Below are 18,341 nucleotides of genomic sequence, written 5' to 3'. Positions count from 1 at the left end.
ACAATTAAATGTGTGTTTTAAATATAATTTTATGCAGGTTCAGTGTCCCACTACTTTAATATTGAGACTAAGAAATGTCAAATACCCTAATTCACATTATAGGAAACACTTATTTCATTTACAGAGCACTTGGTTTCTATTATGGACAACTTCATAAAACAGGATAGAAAGACAACATTCACAAAAGCTCTTCAAAGCATTTTGTGAACGCTAACTAATCACTTAAAAATACCTGTGAAATGCAGAGATGTAATAAACAAAGGGAAATTCTGGGACTTGGCCAAGGCTATAAGAAGAGACATTCTTGGCCAAATCTTACAACACAGAATTCCCTGGCTCCCAATGTAGAAAGAACATTATTATAATATTAAGAACTCTTATAAACCATCTTGCTCAACACCCTCATGGTATAGATGAAAAAAATAAGTAAACCTAAAGCCCAGAGAAGTTAACTTGCTGATGTCATACTGCTAGCTAGTTGCAGAATTGGAACAAGAAACAAAGTTTGAATCTCCTAGCCCAAGATTCCCACTTTAGAATTCCTACTGTTCCTCCTTCTCAATCAGATCATTCCATAAGATGTGTGTTTCTATATGAAGTGAACCTCATTTTGTAAATATCTGAATGTACTATAAAGAAACAAGAACTACAAAGAGCTATTTACTCCTACAATTACAAAAGGGTAAAGAAAGACTATATCCAAAATCTTAATTCCATAAGGTGTTTTAGGAAAGATCAGGGAGAAAAGGGTAAATAAAAATTAAGCCAGTCATAGTATGGAAGAAAAATGAAATATATATCTAGTAATATATTTTTTCTCAATGTAAATATTTCTAAATAACTTTATAGGAAAGTTTAACTTGCTGATTGACTGTTACAATTTATCTCCAGTAACACCTCTTCACTAAAGGAATTTACTAATATGTTGTATATATGACCTATCTTTCCATATTTTCCTGATATTCTTTAAGAACTGACCTACATGCCAAAACCGGTTTGGCTCAGCGGTAGAGCTTAGGTCTGTGGACTGAAAGGTCCCAGGTTCGATTCTGGTCAAGGGCATGTACATTGGTTGCGGGCACATCCCCGGTAGGGGGTGTGCAAGAGGCAGCTGGTCTATGTTTCTCTCTCATCGACGTTTCTAGCTCTCTATCTCTCTCCCTTCCTCTCTGTAAAAAATCAATTATATATATATATATATATATATATATATATATATATATAGAGAGAGAGAGAGAGAGAGAGAGAGAGAGAGAGAGAGAGAGGGAACTGACCTACCTTTTTCTTGCAAGTTTTGGCTATTTCTGTAGTGAGTACAACTAAAGACTAATAGCACTAGCCACAGTTTGTGTGAGCAGGTATTGTGTAATCTTCTCATCAGCCTTGACAATATCTCTTCAGACTAATCTGGGATATCCATGTTATTCGCATTGCTCAGACAAGACTGTAGATCATGCCAAATTGTGTGCTCTGTTTATGTTCTACCAATCAGTATTTAACCATCCTACTCATTCAACTGAGTAAGATGGTTAAATACTTTAAAGAACATAAAAAATTAACTTCTGTACAACAGCAAAATTCTTACTCATTCAATGCTCCTTAATACAAGAAAAGAACTCTTCACAGGAATGGCTATATATATTTGTGTGCATCTGTATTTCTTTTATTTGTTTCAGGAAATTGAATACCAAATACATTAAAGATTTTACTAGATATTCAGATATGCAGTCTTGCTAAAACCAAAATGAAAGTCACAGATGTTTCTTAAATAAAATTACATTGAAAAATAATCATTTTATTTTATAAGCAACTTCTCACATGTCAATTTCATTAACAGAACTTTGTTTATCCTTATAGCTCCACAAAGGATTTACATAGACGACTGTAATTATGGCTATGTCTTGGAATAGCATAGTACCTATCGCCTTAACAATACTAACAAGTAGAAAAACGCAATTCATGGACATGCATATGTATATGCATGGAGAATTCCTCATGCCATAATGGCATAAAGAATGTACTCTCCCATCTTTAACATTTCCATAGGAGAAAAAAAGTACTGATTTATTTGGTTTTGTTTGTTTGTTTGTTTGTTGGGTAGATACAACAATAAGAAGAGTTGGAAAGATGATAAGACAGAAAACAATAGTTAATGGGACCAAAGGAGAAAAAAAAGTAATGACTGAAAGGAGAATGGAAAGCCAGAATGGTAGTGGTTTCTGATATTTACATAGCATCTTTTATAATTTGGGGTCAAATCCATGAGGTTATGGAACTAAGATAGAAGTTGGCGTGGGAAGACAAAAATACAGAAGGACTGAGCAGATAACAAGTAATATCCAATTGCTGAGAACTCATGACTTACAGCTTCTGACTTCCCCTGATCTCTCACTCCAGCTGAAAGAAGGATTAGCAATGAATGAGAAATTCAGAAGTTTTTGCACTTCCTTCATCCTTTTGTTTTCTGCAGTATCTAAATTCTTCATAGTTTTGGGGGGAGACTATTCATCAGTGCTTCATTCGGATATTATTCCCAAATGCATATACCCAAGTAAGTCTTTATGCATCTTTGTTATGCATAAACAAAATTAATTCTTAAGTATTCACCTTTATTACAAAATGCTTTAAAATCCAAACCAAAGTATTTGTGTGAGGAGTAATAGTGGTGGAAATCAATGATTTTCGAATGTAAACTGTTTACATACATGACTTTGCATGACCATTTTAAAACTGAAAAATGCCATTTAGAGAGTATATCAGAATCAAATAGAAAGAATGTGTCCAGTGCTCCAATAAGAGGCCATATGATTACCACACCATGTGCCCAGTCTCACTTTATCTGCTTGAGAAGCCCTCCCCATTTTCCTGCTCCTCCTTCAAGAAGGAAACCCTGAATGTTTCTAACTTCTATATTGAGTACTGTTACTGGCACATTGGAAAGCAGTTAACCAATAATTGTTGAGAAAATTGAAAAGAAATTTATAAGCAGAGTGATTATATAAGAATTGTGTTGAAGAAAGGATATATCCTGGAAGGTTTTTTAATGTTGTTATTGATTCTGCTATTACTAAAAGCAAAGTTCAGGTAAAAGGAATATTCATTGTTAAGTTGTTAATTTTAGGCTATAAATCCTTAAAATGAAAATAAATTAAATATGTACATTATCTTATTAAAAATAAGTGTGATAACAAAAATGTCCCAGAATTCATGCTTTTTTAAATGAAATAAATGCATCACTATAGTGATGATGGATTGCTTGAATGAAAAATCTCTGCTCTCATCTCAAATAATGATAATTTATCTGTTTAGTTGTCTCTCCACAACTTCCTAAGAAACTACTTAAATTACTTTGGGTAAATAAAATATCCAAACATTGTTAGATTTCCTGAAGTGTCTGTACATTAAATCTACAAAACTATAAAAATAAAAAACCATTTAAGATGTATAGTTTTACTGGGAGAAAAGTTAAGAATATAGCTCTACTAATATATATATATATTCCTAATTTCAACATAGGAACTGCCCCGTGGTGGTCAGTGTGCTCCCACAGTGGGAACACAGCACAACTGACCAATGGGCACCAGATGCAGGGCTCGCAGCTGGTGAGTGCAGCTGAGGTGATGTGAGCCTCTTCCTATCGGGATTGACTCGGTGCAGTGGGGCTGGGATGAGTAAGAGCGCTGTGGCACCAGGCTCAGGCTCAGGCTCCTCCCTGCCTATCTGCCTTGGTCCAATCCCCCCACAGAGGGACCCCACCCGTGCATGAATCCGTGCACAAATCTGTGCACCTGGCCCTCAGTACATTAATTGAAGCTTTCAAATAGTTTTATGACTTTGTTTTAATTTTGGTGGCATCAGATATAGAAGCAAAACTACAGAAGTTCCGTGAAGACAATGTAGTTAGCAATACGAGAATCTTAATTTTTATAAGTCCCGAACTATTTTAATGAGTAAACAATTTCTAATAATGTTTATCAATGATGGATAAAACACTTTTCAATAATATGCACATCACATACCCAATCTCAAAAGGCATGTCAGTTAAAGAAAGTCATCATTTGCTATATTTTACATTACTTATACTTGTGTAAAAATCTGAGTTACCAGTAGACCTTTAGAATAATATATGACATTTTCCTTAATATTCCAATTAAAACAAAATAATGTTATTGTTTTTTAAAATTATAATTATATACTATCACCCAAAGAGGAGTTATACCATTAACATCTGTATCATAAATGTTATAACTAAAAATGAGATCTGGAGGATTACCTAGTCTTCCCATCCTCTCCCCACCTGAGTATTTGTAAATATTGGTTTCAAATACTTATAGAGCAATCACAATAATGTTTTGCTAACCAGAAGCAAACACTTTCATGGAAAGCCAATCCTAATGACTCATTAAGATAATACTATTTAAAGTTTCCATGAAAAGGGGCCCTTTATATTAAATTGCTTTAATTTTTTTTTTACCACTCCTCAAGCCTAACCATGAAAACTTTAAATTTCCTGAAGAAACTATTGTTGACTAAAAATAAAAAGTTTCAACTATATAATGAATGAAAAATATCTTAAATTCCCAAGAAGCTCAACATCAAACTTGAAGCCTGAGATCCAATGTCATAACATGGGGCTTAACAATTTCATAGAAGTATAGTTTATGGTCATGGGATTTGCCTACTATGGTGACATCCAAGAGATTTAGCAACCAATTCAATACCTTTATTTTCATGACTATTTTGAGATACTTCTCATTTTCAAATTTAGAATTCTTTTCTTCAGTGATTTCAAATTAGAAAGGTTGTTCATTTATTTTGTCTTTAAAAATGGGGGTATAGAATGAGTTACAATGAAATATGTCAAATATATGGTGGTAAGTCTAAATTATAAACACTAGCCAAAAAGCATATAATTTCAAATTTCAATGCCTGAAAACATATTTAGCAATTCAATGATAATCTGTGTTCTAAGACATCATTAACTCATCTATACTAATAAAAGGGTAATATGCTAATTAGACTGGGAGACCTTTTGGGAGACCTTCGGGATGTCCCTCTAGACAAAGCCATGGTGGTGGGGCCGAGGCAGAGGGGCAGAGGCGGTTAGGGGCAATCAGGACAGCAGGGGAGGGCAGTTGGGGCAATCAGGCCAGCAGAGGGGGAAAGTTGGGTCGATCAGGCTGGCGGGGGGGGGGGGGTGGCAGTTGGGGGTGAGCAAGCTAGTGGGGGGAGGCAGGGGGGGCAAGCAGGCTGGTGGGGTGCATTTGGGGGCAATCAGACTAGCAGGAAGAGTGGTTAGGGGCGATCAGGCAGACAGTGGTTAGGAGCCAGGGGTCCTGGATTTCAAGAGGGATGTCCGACTGCCAGTTTAGGCCCAATGGGATCGTGCCTAAACCGGCAGTCAGACCTCCCCTAAGGGGGTCTCATATTGGAGAGGGTGCAGGCCAGGCTGAGGGACACCCTGCCCCTGTGCATGAATTTCATTCACTGGGCCACTAGTGTTATATAAAGTGTTTATGCGTTACAAACTAACCCAGGATTATTCCTTACTTGGATACAACGGTGATCCAATTGGGGAAGGGGAGGGGGGTGGAATCATTTATTTTCCTTTATTTCATGTTCTGTTATTACTAACTAAAGTAAATGTGATTCTGATAAGAGGAAATAAAAATCCAGTTCATCTTCTAGGGTGACCTTAGGTTTAAGCTATATGCAATTTAAATTTGGGTTTCATGACTGCCTTTTTAATTCTGCTTTAACCAGTAAATTCAGAACTAACCACTTACGTCTTCAAAATCAAATATGTTTTAAATAATCAATTATTTCTCGTGGAATTCTGAAGCTACATAATACAAGTAAAATATAACTTCCCTTTAGCTAGCATATATTTATTCATTCATTCCTCATTCAGCTTGATCTAAATCAGAGATGCTACTCAGCATTTTTATGAGTCTTCCAATACAGTATGTAGCCATTTTGTTTACATTCCAGTAATACTATCCATTCACTAAGTGAAAATATCTATGTTCGAGGGCTTTCAGAATTACCAATTTTTGAGGTTCAGATTTGTAAAGCACAGAACAACATAAATTGTATTCCAAAAAGGGTGAAGAGACAGCAGAATCAAGCTTAAAATAATACTCTAACAAGTAGCAAGCATTAGCAAATTGATTAATTTGGATCATGTTTTCTATTTGTCAACTAATACGCATTTGTTTAACCTGAGACCTCCAGTATCCCCTTGTATGCCATAAGCATCTATAGATGTAAGTGGCAGATTTTTTAAATTAAATTCAAAATATCATGGCATGTGAATATGGTTTCCATTTTAGATGCATGGCAGTAAACTGGAGTATAGCAACCTTTACTGACAATGTAAGGTAGACTTCATGAACTTGACAAACACCAAAATCAGTCAACTCACTATGCCTACCCCAAAACATGTAGAGATGTGAATGCTGAATTAGTTCAATCATTGGTAAGTAGTGAGAACTTCCGACTTTGCTAGATGTTACAAATATACAATATTCCCTGGCCACAGATCCTTTACAAATGAATCGGGCAGATTGCATATTCACATATAAAACACAAGTAAATATATATATATATATATATATATATATATGACAATAAGCCTTAACTATCCAGAATCCTGGATAGCATAGTATGCTAGCCAGTTTTTTAAATTTAAAACTGGGATCGGTTAACTCTTAGACTATCAGAACTCACTTATTTTTTACTATTTTTTTTTAAAAAGTTTATCTTTATTGTTTAAAGTATTACAGATGTCTCCTTTTTTTCCCCATTGATTCCCCTCCTCCCCAATTCTGTCCCCTCCCCAGGCATTCACTCCACTGTTGTCTGTGTCCATGGGTTATGTATATATGCATATAAGGTCTTTGGTTGATTTCCTCTCTATCCCCTGTTCCCTCTGAGGATCCTTACACTATTTTTCACCTTTTGGTAGAAATCTTTCTTCCCTTTATCATCTTCAAGTCAAAAATGGACACAAGCCTTTTAAAAATATCTCCTAGTGAACATAACATACAACAGCTATTGTACTTCAGAGATAGATATAGCAATGTGCAAGTAACATCTGTCATTCCTCACCCTTGCCTGACACCTACCCCCATATGCTTTGACAAGGAATACAGATAGATGGTACTGAGAGAAAAGTGGCTCTTTTCTTTATACTCCAATATACACTGAGTGGCCAGATTATTATGATCTCTAAATGCATAATAATCTGGCCATTCAGTGTGTGTGTGTATATCTATATCTATATCTATATCTATATCTATATCTATATCACCCAGTGCATGAATTCATACATGGGAGGGGTCTGGCCAGCCTGGCCAGGGGAAGGGGACATGGGTGGTTGGCTGGCCTGCCTGCGGGTTGAACACCTGATTAAGGGGACAATTTGCATATTATCTTTTTATTATATAGGCTATACATACACTGAGTGGCCAGATTATTATGCATTCAGAGATCATAATAATCTGGCCACTCAGTGTATATAACAAGAAAAACATTCTATACCTTGAAGGCAGGTGCCCTCAAACTAAAATATGAATAAGAATCATGTTGGGTGAATATTTAAAATGTGGAAGTCTATAGAAATCTGGAGGTGGGGCCCAGTAGTATGCATTTTAAACAAACACTCCAGGTGATTTTCATGCCTAGTTTACAAACTTGGAGGAATAGTGCTTTAAAAGTCAAGGTCGTTAACCCCCACTCAAGATAACCCCAGCTATAGTGAGATTCTGTTTTCTTTCTCAGCCCCTGGCCTTCCTCAGTATATCAACATTGGCTGCTCACCACTAGTTGTCAAGCCACACTGTCCACAGCTATTATCTTGCCCTCCCACACTCCAGATTCTTCCAGGTCTGGGAGAGTCTGAAAGCAAGGTCACCATCTGGCTGTCAGATAGGCACAAAGGCAGATAAATGTAAAGTTGTAAACTGTGAAGTATAGCAAGTAGAAAACAAAGGTAGTAGCAGTTACATTGATGTGCAATATAAATTGAAAAGTTAAAATTTTGTTTCAAACTTTTTTGATGAGGAAAGAATAAAGAAGACAGAGCTAGGCACCTGTGGTCTGACTACAGCCTTGCCACCAACTAGCTTTGTGACTTCCGGTGTTATGTTCCCTCATCCCTAAAATAGGGAAGTTGCCACTTTCTTTGCCAGACTCCCAGCAATGTTATGAAAACCAACTGAACTTGTATTTGTGAAAGTACATTGGAAATACAAAGCACAATACAATGACACGTGGTGCTTTTTAGCAGAATAATTCCTCTCTCTCTCCCTCTCTCTCTCTCTCTCTCTCTCTCTCTCTCTCTCTCTCTCTCTCTCTCTCTCTCTCTCTCTTTTTGTCATAATAAACACAGTAACCTATATATCATTGAAAGTTTTCTTGAGACTGAATGTCATAGTATCTCAGGGTCTTTTTATGAAAATAAATTCTCACTGACAAAAAGGTAAAGGAAAATGCAGACCCTTGGACATACCCTGAAGTTGATTTTTTGAATATATCCTTGAAATCGGCTTGTTTTAAAGACAATTGTCTCCGTCTCCTAAAAGTGGAGTGCAAAAAAAATCTGGTTAATTGTGGCTTTATTGTATTTTGTTTACATTTTTCAAAGCATACTCTGAAAATATTTTAGCTGTAAATTAATAAGTCATGTTTATAAATCCTAACCAGTTAAGACCACAAAACCATTAAAAAATATCTAAATTAACATTTTTTTTAAAACTTAACTTAAAAGCCATAAGACTCTATCTGTTTTTAGAAGCTCTATTAATGTTTTAGAAAGTCTGACATAAAGATTGACATTAAATACAGCATTTATTGGCAGCTGATCTAAAACACTAACCTAGCCAAATTTGGACACAAGGAAACATTTTTCCAGTAAATATATATTCAGCCTTGGAATGCTTTGTCATTTTCTAGCTTTGTAAGCCCAAAGTTCAATTATTTGCTGATATACTGTTTGTCCATAAAAACCTGAACACAAATGACACCCATTACAAGCTTTCAGAGAACAGATGGCTAATGTTCTTCTAGGTTCATTTACTAGCAATTTTCTTATTTTCATAGTGCTTGTAATTAATAAAAACATATAAAGCGATGTACTATCTATCTTCAAACAAAAAATTTTGTTTTTGTGAATTCTGTTATATATCTGTCTCCTTTGAGCTAATACAAAAGGCAATAGTGAACATACTTCTGGTACTGCCTCCAAAATGCAGTTTTAAAAATTAAAGACTACGATACTACAGAAGCATTGCAGCATATACAGTCAACTCTCTTAAACATTTTAAAGAAAGCTGGTAGGTGTTTCAGGCGCACTAATGCAAATTGAATTTATTTACATTTATGTCATTTTTCTCTTATAGAAGGTAAATATTACGAAGCAATACTCTTATCTAATTTTGCCTTAAAAATTAACAGTTTTGGCTTTTTTCTGGGTCATCTCACAAAGCACTATTGCATTATTAAAGTCACAACTAAATCAAAGTCATAGTCTAATAGTATCTTTAGGAAAACCTCGGCAGAGAACTTATACAGAACGCTATCCTAAATCTATTGATTTCTTATGCAAAAGGTAGGCAGCAAGTATTTTATTTATTTTTTAATGGTAAATTCAACACAGTATCTCCTTAATGACAATATAATTTCAAAGTCTACTTTTAAATTTTATATATTCAAAAATCATTATTTTTGAATCATAAAAAGCTACAATGGGTTAAATTCATATTTTTCATCTTTTAACACTAAGCTTCACCAAGCAGATAACAATTATATATAATTTTTGCTTTAAAATACATTAAAGTATCTTTAAATACAGCGTATTTCATATTCTTATTGATATTATCCCTTTCCTTTGTGTGTTTAAGAAGAATCTGGTGTGCCACCTTCTGGTAACCGAATGAAATTATGTACCTACACAAGTCACTATCCTTTATTTTAACTTTAAAATATATATATATATATATATATTTCTAAACATGTATTACATTTAAGCTATATAAATAAATCTACAGCATATTCTGAAATAAAGTAAAAATCCCTTCGTGTTCTTTTTACATTAAAGCTTTAGATATGCTTCCTATGATTTTTGCATGGTTACCAATATGTCTCCTGAATTCTACAATACATATAAAATTGATTTTTGTACACCGTTTCACAGCCACACATAAAAACAACAGGCTTGCTATTTTAATGAATAAGTAACGGCAGTAAATAAAGGAAAAGAAAGATCTCTTACCAATAAGCCCATTTTTCTCTTAAGGTTTGAACTCTCATCATTTGTCATGTTCTTGTGGATCCCTCTCTCATCAAATTCTCTGGAGTTTTAAAGTTGAGAGCTGTGATGCACAGCTAGGCTCTGCTACACAGTAGCGCACCCCAGTGCCTCTTCCTGGTATAGCACCTCAATTATAGCTCCCAAAAGCAGAAACAGGCTTTACATATTCAAAAACCAATGCACTGTACACCTTCCCTTGATAGGAAACTGTAGTCGGCATGGTTGAACTATTTATATTTCATATCTTAATTCCTGGCCAGATAGAAGATCATAACGACATGAATCTCGAGCTTAGCTCCACAACAACAAATGGAAACAAAGTGTTAATCTTCAGTTCGGAGCAGAGGCAGGGTGAGGCAAATACATCTGACTTAGAAAAAAAACATATTTACCTGAAAGCAATCTTAAATATTTATCATCTTTAAGTCTCCTTTCTCTAGTGTCCCTAAGAGCTAGTCATTAAGTCCTACCTTTTATTTTTATTTTATTTTCTAGGAACCTACCCCCTCCTGTTTCTTTGTTTTAAACAAATGAACTACTTCAAAAAATAGTTGTAACTGATCTCTGCATCTACAATCTTAAATCTATCAATCATATTGCTTCTAGATAGCTCTCTTAAAATACTGCTGTACATGATATAAATTAAGTGGTGAATAAATATTTTATTCAACACATGTTAAGTATTTGCTATATAATAGGTGGGTATTCTGCTAGGTGATATAATTGATGTGAAAGAGAATAAGACACAAACCCTTGCTTGCAGGAAGATCCTAGTTGAATGATCAAACAGACATGTACTCAGACGTGTATATCCATGATATGATATATTGATAGAAACTTCAGTGGAAATTTGAGGGAGTACAATGTGCTGGGAGGATCAGGAAAGTCTTCAGTATGACTGGAAGGAGTTTAGGGTACATAGTGTTGAGGGATGTGGTAGATTTTAAGGTATATGGGCCTTATATGCTTGTGAAGAGGTTTGGATTTTACACTATGTGCTGTGAGAGGCCATTTGTTGAATAAATGGATCACTTAAGGAATTAATCAAACATCTATGCCCAGCTCTAAGAACTAACTACAAACTGGCCAATCTAGTCTTCCAATGAATTCACTGTCTAGTATCCCCTAAGCCAACTTCCTATTCTATATCTCTTGGACTTAGACAAAAGGCAGAGAAGCAATCCATTCTATATTACAAACCTGCTTTGCTCTTTCCCACCTTTGCTCCAGAGGTCCTCCTGCATGAAATCTCTTCACTTTCTAAACACAACTCATCTCTCCAGATTCAACTCAAATGCCATTCTTTTCTGTGATATATTCCATTGCAATTTGAATCTACAGTGATTAAATGTTCCTTCGTTAAACCATTCCTTCTGTCTAATGTTTGGCACACAATGTTCAAGAAACTTTTTTGTCCTTTGCCTATAAAGTGAAACAAGATGGTGAGGAGGTAATACTAAGGCAAAAGTCAGAACCTGAGAGCAAATGGCCTGAGAAAGCATAACTCTCCAGACTTCACAGTATATACTAACTTCAGTAACTTCCTTCACCACTCTCAAGTCTGAAAAAGAAAGGATATGAATTGCAAAAAGAAATGGATCTGTATTAGTTAGCAACTCTGCATTACTATGCAACGTTGTTGGTTGTATACATCACAACTCTGGTTTGAAAATTCCAGAGAAATTATGAGAAAGGGATACCAACACAATAGCAGAAACTATTGAGGTGGGGGACTATGATTGTGTTTTACTATTTGCAGTAGACCAAGAGAATTCACCTGAGGGTGCATACAGGAAATACAAAGAATTTATGAAAAACACAGAAAGAAATGGGGGAGTAAGGATCGGGAATTTGGATGCAGAAGGTTTAGAATCTCATAAGGAATTGTGCAGGTTCAGAAAGAGCCACCCCAACATGTGCCTTAGTGCTGTGCAAATCATTTTGTCTATTGGAAACTGAGACCTTGCTGGCTGAAGAGAAACTTCTGCTCTTCCCTTGACTGTCTAGAAGAATTTAAATTAGGAACCTGGCTCAGGATAAGAGTTATCAGGAAAAATGACTTTTTACCTATCTTATGGCAGGACAAACTACTAATTACTGAACATGTGCTGTCCCTGCAGTTACCGTCTGAAGCCCAATGTGCATCACTTCATCCCTAGCTCATAATGTCTTTTTTTGTTTGTTGTTGTTAATCTTCACATGAGGATATTTTTCCATTGATTTTTATAGAGGGGGGAAGAAGGCAGAAAGTCAAATATCGATGTGGGAGAGACACATTGATAGGTTGTCTCCTGCACATACCCAGACCAGGACTAGGATCAAGCCTGCTATCTAGGTATGTGTCCTTTATGGGAATTAAACCCTAGGCCCTTCAGTGCTCATGAGCTGACACTATATATATCCACTGAGTCAAACCGGCTAGAGCTAGCTCAGAATGTCTTAAATACAGTTCCCTTTTCTGAACCTCTCCTGCATGTGGGATCCCTGACTCTCTCGTGTATATGAGGTTCCTATACATACTGGTATGTATGTATTAATTTGCTCATTTTCTCTTACCGATCTGTTTCATGTCTCTTTGATTATTAGACCAGCCAGAAGAATCTTGAGGGTGGTGGACAGTTTGTTCCTCCCCCATAGTATTAAGTGAGAAAATCCAAGTGTAAGAAGGAGAAGTGTTAAAAAAGGGATAAAAGTGTTAGCTGGGAAATTAATTTAGGACAAAAACTTTATCAGAGAAACATGTTCTGGGGTATAAATATTTAGTGTTCTCTCCCTGTGGAACCACACCCCATTATGCTCAGTGTCAAATACCCAGACAAGCTTTCCTTGATGTTGGCATTTAGCATTCAGCTTTGTCTCATCCTCCTTATGCATGCATAATCTATTAGATTTATGCAATGATGCAAAAACCATGGTGCTTTATTTTAAGTAGACAATAAAAAATATTGCCAAGACCGGTTTGGCTCAGTGGATAGAGCGTCGGCTTGGGGACTGAAGGGTCCCGGGTTCGATTCCGGTCAAGGGCATGTATCTTGGTTGTGGGCATATCCCCAGTAGGGGGTGTGCAAGAGACAGCTGATCGATGACTCTCTTGATGTTTCTAACTCTCTATCTCTCTCCCTTCCTCTCTGTACAAAATCAATAAAATATATTTAAAAAAAATATTTTCATCTATTCAACCACTTAATGTTAAAGTGCATTAAGAGGATTTTGCCAATAATTTCAAAAAGTCATTGATACTAGAAAATATTTTCTCAATGACTTAAAAATTTCCCAGATTTATCTGTCTACACAGTTCTAGTTTATTGAGCACATAACTTGACCACCTTCCTTTCTATTAACTTTTAAAGAAAATATTCAAATGCACAAATAAAACCAAGAATGTAATTTTGGATATATGCCACACTTTTCTCAAGAAATATTTTTAAAAGCTGTAGTACTTAGAGGACATAAAAATAATTTAAGCCACTGAGAATTCAGAAGAATATTTCTAAGCTATGTATCAATGGTACCATAGATTTTTAGAACAAAGAGAAAATAAACAAAACCATTTCCTCATTTAGATTTTGCCTGATTATTTCCTTGAGGTGTGGCGGGGGGAAAAAAAGCAATAATTATTTTGCATTATACTTTAAACTAGAATAGGTATTTTATCTAACTAATTCATCTAGAAGTTGTAAAAGGAGAAAAAATTGGAGTAACTACCTCCTGGTAGTCCATAGTAAGTCTCATATTATTAGCAATTTCAATGACAGAGCCTATATCACTTTAGTATAAATAATTCATTTACATTCCATGTACAATACTATTACCATGTTATCTCATCCATGGTACTCTTTTCCTTTCTTTTGGTGTATATAAGATGGCTCAGAACAGGGAGAGTTAAGTGGTTTTTAGAGTTCTCTATCATGCAGTAATATCCTTAGATGACAGATTTTGAGAAACAGATCTAAAGAAAGGTTGGTCAGGGGTATTTATATTGGGAGCAGTAGCTCATATTCCTACATCCCAGAAATCCGTATTTCAAGCGAATTATCAGACTCCAGTAGTACTGGCAGTCAATCTAATGGGAAAGATGGGGTCAAAGTGAAGAAAATGATTTGAAGCGCCTTTTCCTGTTACTAATAACTCTGTCACTGGATTAGAAAAAAAATGGAAAAGGAAGTAGGAGGCCACAGTTATACAACCTCCCACTCCCATTTGAATGAATCATAACCTTATTACATATATCTAAAATGTAACAAAACTCAGATCATACCACTATAAGGTAACAGAAATGATTGGGAATAATTCATGCGCAATTCAAATGACCTAATAGATATCAGTTATTCTAGGTTGACTATAAAATATGTCCTCTCATAAGTCTTCTTCTACCCATTACTATTAAAAATAGTTATAGTGAGACTCTGAAAGGACCTACGGTACACATGACAGACCATTGGGAAGAAGAAAATTTTATCATGTATATTTGAAAACATGGCAATAAGCTAAATGGCATTCTACAGACAGAAGGGTAGACATATGGAGTTAATGAGGAAGTTAAAATATTTCTATTTGTCAATTACTTTCCAACCTAATTTTCCAATCCAGATACTCCACAAATTACTTGTTTTAAATGTCAAGTGATAGCTTTAGCGAGCAGAATTCCAAATAAAAAAGTTTATTATACCTTTTAATTTTTAAGAGTCTCATTTCCATTTTCACCCAATCCCAAGGTAGGCAATGCAGGTGTTAATATTCTCATTTTACAAGTGGAAAAAAAAAACAGAGTTATTAGATGATTTGACTCAAGTGACATAGCTGCTGAGAGAACTGGAAAGCAAGAATCCAGGTCCCTGACACCTAATTTAGTGTTCATTAGTCGCTTCTATATTGTATTTATTTTAAGGGTCAAAAACACAAATATGGAAAAGGAAAGAAAAAGAAAAGTCTTTAAACACTTATTTTGGGGAAGTAAAAGGCTAGAGGGATGGAGGAATATGGAAGATATAGAACTCTATATAATTAAATTTGCAGAACTATCAACCTATGCCTAGAAGAAATTCTTTCCCAATACCAACTTACAGAGACCCCTTTTAACCCTCAATTAGCAATTTATTGGTATAGACCTTAAAAGTTCCATAGTCTCCTCCTCAGTGGTTTAGCATATGATATTCTCTCCACTTGGAATTCCATGCTCTCTTTGTCTACCAAGCAAATATTTTTTAGCCCTACTTGTCCCCAAGCATATCTCCTTCTATGAAACCATTTCTTACCATCCCTTAGCAACTCCAGTACTAGATTTTCCAAACTGGCACAGCATTTTAAATATTATAGTTCCTTTCACTTTGGATTATCACTGTTTTCATAAACTATAAACGAAACTGTAAACTTCTGAGAGCTGCAGTTGGATCTCCTTTATGTTTTTATTATCCCTAACTCAGTGCCTATCTAACAGTAACCCTAATTTTAGGAGGAAATTTTGGTGAAATTAAGTCAGCAGAGGGAACCTATCTCCTCTAAGACTAAGAACAGTTTTCAGATGATAATTAAACAAAAAATCATTAAAGGGTCTCATCCTTCCTAAACTAAGATATGAATAGTAAGAAATAAAAGATTACAATTACAATATACCTAAATGACTCCTTATGATGTTTGTGTGGTAGACCCTGTTTGTGCCTAGCAGGTACCCAGCATAGTATATATACAACTAAGAGGGGGAAGTGACTGCTAAGCTAAACTGAGCAAAGGAAACACTTAGCTACAATAAGGAAGGGAAATGCCAATCATCATTTGTCTATGTCACGATAGTAGAACTGGTAAAGCTAGAAACTGAAGAAATGTTTTTTGATAGATTGTCACCACCAAGACCAGTTAACATTGAAATATGAAATATCATCTCCTAAAACCAATTGTTTCTACAGACTGCTAAGTGAAAAGGATAAAAGCATATTTTGGACTGTTACATCCTATTACATTATTGTATCTAGTGATAATGAAAATATACTACAAAATCCAATTTTGTCAATAACTGCTCCACTAGATTTAACAAAAATATAAAATAACAGTGAATTCAACCAAGCAAGCCATGGCACATCACCAATACCTAGTAACTCAAATGGTATGCTGAGCAGACAAGAGGAAAATACACAAACAAATACAGGAGGGCCCAATACTAACAAGCCCCTGTAATTGGAAAAAAAAGAAAAAATATATATATTTGACAAAGACCTATGAATCTTCTGTTCCAATATGAGAATTATAATTTAAGTTAAGGAAATGTCTCAGATCCCTATCTCACCCCATATTTTGGCCTCCCTTTTTATGCAAACTGGTAGGGTAGAAATATCAAGGATATTAACATAATGAACAATATAAAGAATAAAAGGCTTCCCATAGGGAAGAGCCTATTCACAACAATGTTTCACATATGCACAGGGGGCAGAGGCTTCTGCAGCTGTGAGGGCTAACTTATGCAGATCATTAACCACTGTCCTTTAGTGTGTACTGGGATAGTGTTTGAAAGGCTGGAGGTTTTTATTTCAACAAAAGTGGCCTTATAAAATAGAGCTGTGTTTTGCTAACACTGGACTTGAATTTTGCTATTGGGACACAGAAATAGTATATAAATTTCATGGGCTAGTTGGAAACACAAGAGTCATAAAAAGCCTTTGGTGTTCTGGATCCTAAAGGAAAGATTGGCTCAGAAGCCACAGAGAACAGCCAGATAGCAAGCAAGGCAGGCAGACACTAACAGTTAAATGAAGAAGCCCCAATACAATTTTTTTAAAAAGTAGCAAAAACTGGGATTATGTATGTATTAACCAAGTCAAAAGTGAATTCAATACCCCATCACTTCTAATCCAAATTTTAGAATTAATTAGCCTTCCTTATTACTTTCATCATCTCAATTGTCTATTCAAAAAACTTCTATTGCTCCTTATTTGTGTGGATGTATTTGTAAATTCTACTTTCAAGGTCCCCTCAGCCCAAGCACACTTTATTTATTCAACCCTATTTCCCATTATAGGCCATCCCATATTTGTACACAACTGGAAAACACAGGACTCTTCTAACCGAAATTGCCATGGGAGCTATAATTTTTTAAGTGCACTTTATTATTTCTGTGGATTCAAGAGAAGAATATGTAAAAACAATTTGGGGAGAGGAAGGTAGAGTAGAAAGGGAAATTAACAAAGGTTTTCTCTATCCCCAAATATCTTCTCCTACAGTGCCAACTTTCTCTCAACAATAAAATTTCTCCATCTCTCCCTATCTATCCCCTTTCTCCTCTTTTTTTCCCCTCACTCTATCTCCTTCCCCCTCTCATTATTTGCTCTGTACTACTGCCAGAAATTCCATCAATTGCAGGTTCATTTGAGCTAAAAAGAAGCCTGTTAAAATTATAAGTACAGCTGCCAGGAGGAGGTGCCTATCAGTTTATTCTCACATTGGCAAATAGCAAAGAGCTGTTGCCCTCAGGGAATGGGAAAGGCTGGTGGTGAGAGTCTGCAGTTTGGAATCCTTGTAACCATGGTTGGTGTGCTACTTGAACGAAGTTGGGGGGGACTTGGGGGATAAAGAAACTACATCTAGAAATAGAGAAAATAAAACTGAGATATAAAAAAAGGGTCATAGGAGAACCACAAAGCCCAACTTCTACTCAGTATCTCCTAGCCCAGAATCTACCATGCCTTTCCCGACCCCCCTGCTAACTTGGAACTCAAGCTAGTACTGTCCATGGAAATATCAGCCACTTCAATAGGTTAAATACAGTATTTGGGTCATGGCCAGAAACCTCGTCATCCGGTATATGATGTGTCATGTCCAAGCAAATGATTTCTAAGTAAACCTTTGGAACATTCACCATTATTAGATGGGTGTCTGCACTTTTCAACATATGAACATATGCCTCCTCCTCACCCCACTCCATCTCCTAGCCTCCCCCCACCAAACACACTCCAGTTAAGCTGATCTTTTCTCTGTTTTCGAGATGCTAAATGCTTTCATCATCCACATTCAATTCATAAACCATCCCCCTTGCCTAGAT

At 35.7% G+C, this 18,341-nt stretch overlaps 1 protein-coding gene across 8 annotated transcripts in view; it reads right to left on the bottom strand.

Moving 5' to 3' along the window:
- KLHL13 (kelch like family member 13) overlaps window positions 1-18,341 on the bottom strand; it is a 208,001-nt gene that overhangs the window by 80,085 nt on the left and 109,575 nt on the right. For 2 of the 8 annotated variants that reach the window (XM_084870369.1, XM_084870370.1), the window contains exon 3: window positions 8,513-8,578. The exons of 5 other annotated variants lie outside the window; for them this stretch is intronic. In XM_084870369.1, the coding sequence (XP_084726495.1) occupies window positions 8,513-8,578 (66 nt within the window). Of the gene's footprint in view, window positions 1-8,512; window positions 8,579-10,273; window positions 10,338-18,341 lie in introns of those variants that run through there. One more of the 8 variants, XM_084870371.1, reaches the window with a different exon arrangement.

The sequence above is a fragment of the Pipistrellus hanaki genome (genome assembly GCF_964339955.1).
Source record: "Pipistrellus hanaki genome assembly, chromosome: X".
In the NCBI taxonomy this organism is placed as follows: domain Eukaryota; kingdom Metazoa; phylum Chordata; class Mammalia; order Chiroptera; family Vespertilionidae; genus Pipistrellus; species Pipistrellus hanaki.
The sequence above is the reverse complement of the archived record's forward strand: the minus strand, read 5'-3'. Positions and strand labels throughout refer to the sequence as shown.